The sequence below is a fragment of the Mustelus asterias genome, unplaced genomic scaffold (genome assembly GCF_964213995.1).
Source record: "Mustelus asterias unplaced genomic scaffold, sMusAst1.hap1.1 HAP1_SCAFFOLD_152, whole genome shotgun sequence".
NCBI classification, from domain to species: domain Eukaryota; kingdom Metazoa; phylum Chordata; class Chondrichthyes; order Carcharhiniformes; family Triakidae; genus Mustelus; species Mustelus asterias.
In genome coordinates, this window is record NW_027590173.1 from 768,292 (window position 1) to 778,540 (window position 10,249).

Genomic DNA, 10,249 nt, shown 5'->3' on the forward strand with positions numbered 1-10,249 from the left:
AAATGGATGGCGTTAGCCATTGGTAATGTATTTTTTCACATTTGTTCTTTGTGTATTTGTAACTGTTTTGCATTAACGTATTTGTAATAAACAAAAAGAAACCAACATCTGTGAGTAAAACGCTTTCCTTTCTCCCTCTTTTCATTGCTTTTCTCATTCTGGGGGGAAATTGCGGAACTTGCAAGAACTGAAGGGAAAGGAAGTGTATCCAGGGAGAATGCAGATTCTGGAAAGGTTGGCCCAAATCTCTCTCTCTCTCTCTCAAAGATATTTTCATCCTTTGCTCCCTCAGCTTGACTCATTTATTTGTCTGGCGAAAAGGATGGTCTCTTTCCTCATGTTCGCAATTAAAGTGCTGGCTTCCCCTGACATTTAAGGGTACAATAAATTATAGGACAGAGATATGTCTATTATTCTTATATGATACACGAGATATTTATGGTTCTGTTGCACAGCAATATTGTACTGCAACTATATTATATATTTTCAGTCATTTCTTCCCTCAGAGTTGTTAGTCTTTAGATTTCTCTTCCACAGGGACCAGTCTGAAAGACGTGCTGGGTAGGTGCATTAGTTATGCTAAATTCTCCCTCAGTGGACACAAACAGGCACCAGAATGTGGCGAACAGGGGATTTTCGCATTAACTCCATTGCAGTGTTAATGTAAACCGACTTGTGACACGACTAAATGAACTTTAAAACAGTTGAGGCTGTTGATCATTGAATGTGTTTACAGATGAGTTAGACAGATTTTAGATTGAGTCAAGAGTTTGGGGAACAGATGGGAAAATGGAGTGAAAGCTAAGATGTGGGTGTTTTCCTCACCCAAGGATGTGGTGAAGCTTTGAAATTCTCTACCCCAGAGGACTGTGGAGCCTCAGTCATCAAATATTTTCAAGACAGAGATGATGAAATCGCTGGGCCTCTGACGCAAATGTTTGTCTCGTCACTGGATGCAGGTGAGGTCCTGGAGGATTGGAGGATAGCTAATGTGGTCCCGTTATTTAAGAAGGGTAGGAAGGATAACCTGTGTAATTATAGGTCGGTGAGCTTGACGTCCGTGGTGGGGAAGTTGTTGGAGAAGATTCTTAGAGATAGGATGTATGCGCATTTAGAAAGGAATAAACTGATTAACGATAGTCAGCATGGTTTTGTGAGAGGGAGGTCATGCCTCACTAACCTGGTGGAGTTTTTTGAAGAAGTGACCAGAATGGTTGACGAGGGAAGGGCCGTGGATGTAGTCTATATGGACTTTAGTAAAGTGTTTGACAAAGTCCCTCATGGTAGGCTGGTGAAAAAGGTTGGACCTCATGGGATAAAGGGGGAGGTGGCTAGATGGGTGGAGAACTGGCTTGGTCACAGAAGACAGAGGGTGGTAGTGGAAGGGTCTTTTTCCGGCTGGAGGCCTGTGACTAGTGGTGTTCCGCAGGGCTCTGTATTGGGACCTCTGCTGTTTGTGATTTATATAAACGATCTGGAAGAAGGTGTAACTGGGGTGATCAGTAAGTTTGCGGACGACACAAAATTGGCAGGACTTGCAGATAGTGAGGAGCATTGTCAGAAGCTACAGAAGGATATAGATAGGCTGGAAATTTGGGCAAAGAAATGGCAGATGGAGTTCAATCCTGATGAATGCGAAGTGATGCATTTTGGTAGAAATAATGTAGGGAGGAGCTATACGATAAATGGCAGAACCATAAAGGGTGTAGATACGCAGGGGGACCTGGGTGTGCAAGTCCACAGATCCTTGAAGGTGACGTCACAGGTGGAGAAGGAGGTGAAGAAGGCATATGGCATGCTTGCCTTTATAGGACGGGGCATAGAGTATAAAAGTTGGGGTCTGATGTTGCAGATGTATAGAACGTTGGTTCGGCCGCATTTGGAATACTGCGTCCAGTTCTGGTCGCCACACTACCAGAAGGACGTGGAGGCTTTGGAGAGAGTACAGAGGAGGTTTACCAGAATGTTGCCTGGTATGGAGGGGCTTAGTTATGAGGAGAGATTGGGTCAACTGGGGTTGTTCTCCCTGGAAAGATGGAGGATGAGGGGAGACTTAATAGAGGTGTATAAAATTATGAAAGGCATAGATAGGGTGAACGGTGGGAAGCTTTTCCCCGGGTCGGTGGTGACGTTCACGAGGGGTCATAGGTTCAAGGTGAAGGGGGGGAGGTTTAACACAGATATCAGAAGGACGTATTTTACACAGAGGGTGGTGGGAGCCTGGAATGCGCTGCCAGGCAAGGTGGTGGAGGCGGACACACTGGGAACGTTTAAGACTTATCTAGACAGCCATATGAACGGAGTGGGAATGGAGGGATACAAAAGAATGGTCTAGTTTGGACCAGGGAGCGGCACGGGCTTGGAGGGCCGAAGGGCCTGTTCCTGTGCTGTATTGTTCTTTGTTCTTTGATAGATTCCGAGATGTTGCGGATATCAAGGGAGATGAGGGACAGTGTGGAAAATTATGCTGAGGTAGATTGGCCATTGATCTCATTGAATGCTTGAGCAGGCTTGATGGGCGGAATGGCCAACGGATCCTCCTATTTCTTATGATTTTTGTGCCCTGGACAGGAAGCGATGAGCATGGAGCTGTCAATCAACATGAATCAGCACCTTTACAAGAATTGGGGGGGGTGAATATTACGTGCAGCAGAGTGTAAAAGGGGGGTGAGCGTATGGAATGCAGATTTACAGCTTTTGGGGAACAACAGAGGAAAGAATGTTTCATAGAAACCAGAATTGTCTGTTTTTGAATTTCTATCCGATACTGACAGTGATGTTTTTTGTAAACTCCCTTTACAGGATATCAGAAGAGGAGGAATTACAGACAGAAATCTCAAATGTCACGTTAAGATCTGACAGAGTCACTCGATTCCTTGGGTCCTGAATATCATTGGCCTTTGAATCTGGAAGGAGAAATGTTTGTCTGCTTCAAACGTTTTGAAACATCAATGTGACTGGAAAACCATCAAGACAGACTCACACCCAAGTGAAGGTGTTCCAGTCCACTGATTGCAGGACGAATTGTCACCACTTACACAGCTTGAATAAATATATCACCATTCAGAGCAGGGAGAAACCGTACACTTCTTGTGTGTGTGGTCAAGGCTTCAACTGATTGTCCAACCTGGAGAGACAGAAGAAGAACCGAAATATGGAGAAGCCATGGAAATGTGGGGACTGTGGGAAGGAATACAGATTCCCATCTGTGCTGGAAGCTCATCGACGAATTCACACTGGGGAAAGGCCGTTCACTTGCATTCGGTGTGGGAAGGGATTCACTCAGTTATTCCACATGTTGAGACACCAGCAAGTTCACACTGGGGAGAGGCCTTTCACTTGCTCTCAGTGTGGGAAGGGATTCACTCAGTTATCGAACCTAAATTCACACCAGCGAGTTCACACTGGGGTGAGGCCGTTCAACTGCTCTCAGTGTGGAAAGGGATTCACGCAGTTATCCCAACTACAGTTACACCAGCAAGTTCACACTGGCGGGAGGCTACTCATCTGCTCTCAGTGTGGGAAGAAATTCAGATATTCATCCAATTTGCAGAGACACCAGCAGCTCCACACTGGAGAAAAGCCATTCACCTGCTCTCGGTGTGGGAAGGGATTCACTCGTTCATGCACTCTGCAGAGACACCAGTGAATTCACACTGGGGAGAAGCCATTCACATGCTCTCATTGTGGGAAGGCATTCAGACATCAATCCACTCTGCATTCACACCAGCGAGTTCACACCGAGGAGAGACCATTCACCTGCTCTGAGCAGGAGAAGGCATTCAGTGGTCAGTCCCACCTACAAAAACACCAGCGAGTCGACGCCAGGGAGAGGCCATTCGCCTGCTCCCAGTGTGGGGACAGATTTTGTAATTCATCACACCTGCTGAGACACCACCAAATTCACAAGTGATTCCCGGGGGTGGATTCTGCTGTTATTGTTTCTGTTCTCAATTACATCCAGCACTGCATTTTGTTCATTCTCACAGTTGGTCAATGGAAAGATTATCTTTCCGCTGGACTGGCCAGTCCCACAACATTCCCTGCAGTGGCCTGGTGCTCTTTAAAACTTGTTGCGATACCTGGTTTCGAAATTCACAAGGATTACAGAATGAAAACATGTTTAGAAGTTGGAAGACATTTCGGTCCCATTTGAAACCTGTCACATTGCCATGACGATGGGATGTGGTGGTTACATTTCGGTTTTGTTTAATTTATCTGGGTGTTTCTCACTGAAGAAAACTATCAAAATTAGAGTGGCAAGTTGTCTGAGGTGGACTGGGAAACTATATTTAAAGGTATGATGGGAGTCAGGTAATAGCTAATATTTAAATATTAAATATTACGTATTGCCAAGATAGTCAGTTCGCTCAGTTGTCTGGACCACTGGTTCATGATGCGGAATGATGACAGCGGCATGGAATCAAATTCTGTACCAGCTGGCGTTACCCATGAAGTTCGCACCTTCTCAATCTTGCCCCTCGCCTGAGGTTAACCCCTCAGGGTTAAATCAGCCTGTCATAATACCTGTTGGCTCTCTCTCAAAGGGGAGAGCAGCCTATTGTGATGATACTGTGCCTTTAAGAAATGTATTTTAATATTTATTTCTATTTCATCGAAGAATCCATAGAATCCCTACAGCGCATAAGGAGCCATTCAGACCATTGAGCCTGTACCAACAACAATCCCACCTCGGCTCCATCCCCAAATCCAAAATATTTACCCTGCTGACCCCCTGACACTAAGTGGCAATTTAGCATAGCCAATCCACCTAACCTACATATCATTGGACACTAACGGACATTTTAACATGGCCAATCCACCTGACCGGCACATCTTTGGACTGTGGGAGGAAATGGGACACCTGGAAGAAATGCATGTGGGGAACGTCCACACAGGCCGGAATTGAAGCCAGATGGGTGAGGAAATCTAATCGTCAGTCTCTGTGAAAAGCTGTATCCGGCACCTTCCTATTCGATGGTTAGAATGCAAAATGGAATAACTTCCAGTGCTGTTTGTGTCTCCTGTTCTGTAAACCAAACATTAACCCAGAATTCACTCAGCTGCCTTCGCTTTGTGCTGAAAGCTGTTATTATTCTGTTATTTTCACAGCCCCTAAATGACCTCATTCGCGGCTATTTTTCGCGGTAACGGTCCCTTCTCTCAATTCCTGAAATGTTTGTTGATTCATCATTTTATTCACAGTAATTCCCCGCAGGGTAACAGTCCGGAGTGGGATTATTACAGAGCAGAATAAGGACAGTGTGAGGACTCGATCCGGCTCCCTGTTTTCAGTGAAGGACACTGGGTTCTGATTGAAGACTAAACGGAGTGTTTTCCTTCTGGGAATGCTGTGAACAGGGATTGATTCCCGCCCGGGACAGTTAGAAAGCGATAGGAGAATGAAGCACATTGAAAGAAAATGTTAAAGTCGCGCCTGCGATTGGTGACGGGAAGAGCTGAATAAAAGCAAATCAATAGAAGGGATTTGAAATCTCTGACTAAGGGCGACATTGATTTGAATTCGCTCCTTTCCCACAATGAAATTGGCGGCTTTTGGAAATGGACAAATTCTCTGCTTCTGCCGGTTGTTGTGGGGAAATCCCGCCCTCTTCTGTTTCCAGTGAGCTGATTGGTGAAGAATATAGGCAAATGAGGTGAATAGAGCAGCGGCCAATCAGAGGAGCTGTCAGTTTATAAGAACAGTCAATGCTGGAGAAATTGCTGATTCTTTGTGAAAGTGTTTGTGAGATTGTGCAAATGTCTGGAAGAGGAAAGGGCGGCGGGAAAGCTCGGGCCAAGGCCAAGTCTCGCTCCTCCCGGGCTGGACTGCAGTTCCCGGTGGGCCGTGTTCACAGGCTCCTGAGAAAGGGCAACTATGCTGAGCGTGTGGGTGCCGGAGCCCCGGTCTATCTGGCTGCTGTGCTCGAGTATCTGACCGCTGAAATCCTGGAGCTGGCCGGGAACGCGGCCCGGGACAACAAGAAGACCCGCATCATCCCCAGACACCTGCAGCTGGCCGTCCGCAACGACGAGGAGCTCAACAAGCTGCTGGGAGGGGTGACCATCGCTCAGGGCGGGGTGCTGCCTAATATCCAGGCCGTGCTGCTGCCCAAGAAAAGCAGCGCTGGGACCGCGAAGAGCAAGTGAAGCGACCATTCTTTAATCTGATAACCCAAAGGCTCTTTTCAGAGCCACTCACTTTATCTGAAAAAGGGCGACCTGGTGTCTATCGGTCAGATTCTGCACTGCTATTCACAGCACAGCTGTTTCCCACGTTGTCTTATCGATCCGAAGTGTTCTCTGTGCACGGAATTATTGACACAAACAGTATTTTGATGTTTGCAACTTGCTGCTATTTATTGGGGAAACTATCCCAGTGAACTGAAATGATCCTATTTCCAATATCATTTCTTTGAAATGTAAGTCTGTGATGCAACTGATAATTGCATTGTCTTTAATCATGAATTTTCAGAGCCACTCACTTTATCTGAAAACAGGTTGAATTATTATCTGTCCTCATGTGCAAGTGTCTCTGCAATGACTATATCTGTGCCAGTGGGTTTCTGAGAGACACGTTTCATACTCTGAACCTAATTGACATCAATTCCGAGCTCAGCTGTGAATACCACTATTCATAGAGAAAGTATATTAGGGGAAGAAAGTCTAGTAATCTGATATGATCGCAGATCCAATCAAACCAAAAGAGAAAATGCTGGAACATCTCAGCCGGTCTGGCAGCATCTGTAAGGCGAGAAAGGAGCTGACGTTTCGAGTCCAGATGACCCTTCGTCAAAGCAGATCCAATAAAATTGCTCTCAAATTGTCTGCGCTACAAATGTTAACCATGATGTGGAGTTGCCGGCGTTGGACTGGGATAGGCACAGTAAATAGTCTCACAACACCAGGTTAAAGTCCAACAGGTTTATTTGGTCGCAAATGCCATGGTTGCTGTGGCAGGGTTGTGTGGTGTCGTGGTCACTGTTCTGAAGGCTGGAGGCTGGGTAGTTAGCTGCGGAAACTTATCCACGGTCTGCGTTTTAAACTGAGTGGACAAAAACAGTTCAAACGCAAATTTCGACGACTAAGTAAAGCAGTTTTATCTTTCGGACATAAAATTCGGGTTCAATTCTTTTTTATGAAAAGTTATTCAAATAGAAGAAGAAATCTCTGAACTAATAAATGAGTTCTCAATCAGAGACAAAAGGGGAAGGAACACATTTAACTCACTGATTGTAATCTCAATAATCTTGGTGCCTGATGATGTAAATATAAACGTTACTGGGGTGGTTGCATCATTCTGACAAATAAGTAGTTGTAATGGCCGAGTGGTTAAGGCGTTAGACTTCAAATTCAATGACGGATTTTCCGCGCAGGTTCGAACCCCGCTCGCAGCGAGTGTGATTGAAGCTGTTGACTCGGCTTTCCCAAGCACCTCCTGACGTGAGAGTGAAATGCAATTTCCAGTTGTAAGTACTCTGAGTGTTGTAAACTCTAGGCCTGTTGCTGGAAGGTGAGATTCGACAGGGCATCTGGGTGCAGTGCCAGATTGAAGCATAAACTAAACAAGCTACAGCTTAGGGCCTCACAATCCGCAGGGGCCTCACAAAATTTCAGAAGGTTTACAATGAAGAGAACATTTAAGGAGTGGATACCAGAAAAGAAAAAGAAAGCACCAGCTTGAAGAGCAACTCAAAAAATTACCAAAATCTATGAGAGATATCAAGCCAGCCAAATGATAAATATGTAATTGGTAAATGCACTCATTTGAAAATAATTTGTATTTTTCAATTTAAATACCTTGCTATTAAATAATTAAAAGGTTTTCAATTCTTTTATGGCGACCCAAGGTCCTGTTTTGGCACGCACCTTTGTGAGACCTTTTGGTGTAACTTTTTAACAAGGGGCCTCCAAGCTTTATATAGCTTAGGGCCTCACCAAGTCTAAATCCGGCACTGCCTGGGTGTGACAAGATCGGTGGAAAAACCTCCATCTGTGCTGCAACCTTTCTGAGGTTCTTTCTATGATTGTTTGTGTTTCGATATTTAATGAAAGTGAGAACTGAAAATAGATATCTGACCCGTGCAAAAGTTACTGCTGCTTCGCACAGCTCAACTCAAGGAGCAGTGCATGGATTGGGCTGTTTCTGAATGTCACAAAATTGTTTGACATCCGCTCCAATCACCCAATGAGCAGAAGCAGATTGGTGTATTACTGAAATGATCTCAAACATTGTTTGTGCTGATGATTTTTCTTTTACGATGGTTCCTAATAATTAGTGTTTGAAAAATTATATTGATAGATTTTATATCTTTTATTTCATCTGTTCCTCAGTTAAGTCAGTTATTTTTCTGTTTGCAGGCAGATATTTGAAGGAACCAAATGATTCCTCGATGCAAGCACAATTTCATCAAGCCAGTTCCAACACAAAGCAGTTCCAGTCTCACTCACAAAGCACAGAAATACTGCCAGCTCATTGTCACAAAGAGAAGTATTCAGCCCCACACTGTTCCCAAAGTAAGAGACAACTTTTAATCCAAGAATTGAAAAGCACGAGAGGCTGATTTTTTTCTCATTTCCCTCCAAAATAGGACCATAGGATCAGGAGTGGGCCATTCAGCCCATTGAGCCTGCTCCACCATCCAATCTGATCACACACTTCAATGCCTTTTTCCCACTCTATCTCCAGATCCCTTTATGTTATTGGCATTTCAAAACCTGTTAATGTGTATTTTAAAAATACTCAATGACTAAGCTTGCACAATCCTCTGGGCTAGAGAATTCCAATGTCCCCCAGCTTACTGAGTTTAAAAAAAAACTCTGATCTCTGTCTCAATGTGGTACCCCTAATTTTGAAATTGTGTTTCTTGGTCCTAGACAGTCATGATGTGGAGATGCAGGCGTTAGACTGGGGTAAACACAGTAAGAAGTCTAACAACACCAGGTTGAAGTCCAACAGGTTTATTTGGTAGCAAAAGCCACTAGCTTTCTGAACAGGCTGTTCCTTCATCAGGTGGGTGGGAGTTCTGATCACAGACAGGGCACAAAGACACAAACTCAATTTACATGAATAATTATTGGAATGTGAGTCTTTACAGCTAATCAAGTCTTAAAGGTACAGACAATGTGAGTGGAGGGAGCATTAAGCACAGGTTGAAGAGATGTGTATTGTCTCCAGACAGGACAGCTGGTAAGATTTTGCACATCCAAGCAAGTTGTGACATAAAGTGTGACATAAACCCAGTTATTTGTTCTAGCTGTCCTGTCTGGAGACAATACACATCTCTTTAACCTGTGCTTCATGCTCCCTCCACTCACATTGTCTGTGTTGTCAGACTTCTTACCTAGACAGTCAACCAGGGGATGCATTTTACCTGCACATACCCTGTCTATGTGCAGAATGTGCACATAGTGTGGCGACCAGAATTGAACACTATCTTCCAAGTGCGGCCTAACTAAGGTTCTATAAAGCTGCAACATGACTTGCAATTTTTAAACTCAATGCCCCAAATATTCTTACTAATGTAAGGCGGGCAAAATTGCAAAGTACACTAGTTATGGTCTAACCAAGCTGCTATACAGTAAAAGTAAGACTTCACTCCTGGAAAACTCAAATCCTCCTGCAGTAAAGGCCAACATACCATTTTCAATGAGGACATCCAGGTCCCTTTATACATCTACACTTTTGAATATCTTACCATTTCAGAAATACTCTGCACTCCCCCTAGTATCAACGTGGAAAACCTCATATGGTGGCACAGTGGTTAGCACTGCTGCCTCAGTGCCAGGGACCTGGGTTCAATTCTGGCCTCAGGTCACTGTCTGTGTGGGGTTTGCACATTCTACCCATATCTGCATGGGTTTCCTTCAGGGGATTGTCGGGGGACTAGCAGGGTAGGAATATTGTCAATGCATGCTTGATGGGCCGATTGGACTCATTCTGCACTGTCAGAACACTATTTCTCTATATTTTCCACATTTTATTCCATTTGCAAAGACTTTCCAAGGCCTCTTGATGCTGCTTTGTATCTTCCACATGACACATATTTCCACCGAGCTTTGTGTCATCTGAAAACTTGTCACTATTGCATTTGACCTACAGGTAGATACATCACAAGATTTTAAAGTCACCCACTCACAGATATAAAATACTGTCACATTCGTCACAAATTAACTAACAATTCATCACGAGAACAGACAAAAACTGTACAATAATGAATAAATTGCAATTAATTCACTCAGAATTTAG

The 10,249-nt window shown here is 44.3% G+C and overlaps 1 protein-coding gene across 1 annotated transcript; it reads left to right on the forward strand.

Annotated features, from left to right (window-relative positions):
* Nucleotides 1-5,760: 5,760 nt before the first annotated feature.
* LOC144485067 (histone H2A-like) lies at nucleotides 5,761-6,150 on the forward strand. Its single transcript, XM_078203367.1, has one exon. It carries the CDS (start codon nucleotides 5,761-5,763, stop codon nucleotides 6,148-6,150), a length of 390 nt encoding a protein of 129 aa, XP_078059493.1.
* Nucleotides 6,151-10,249: the final 4,099 nt, after the last annotated feature.

What these genes read in the sequence shown, in the direction of transcription:
- LOC144485067 (XM_078203367.1), top strand. Translation starts at nt 5,761, where the DNA reads ATGTCTGGAAGAGGAAAGGGCGGCGGGAAAGCTCGGGCCAAGGCCAAG.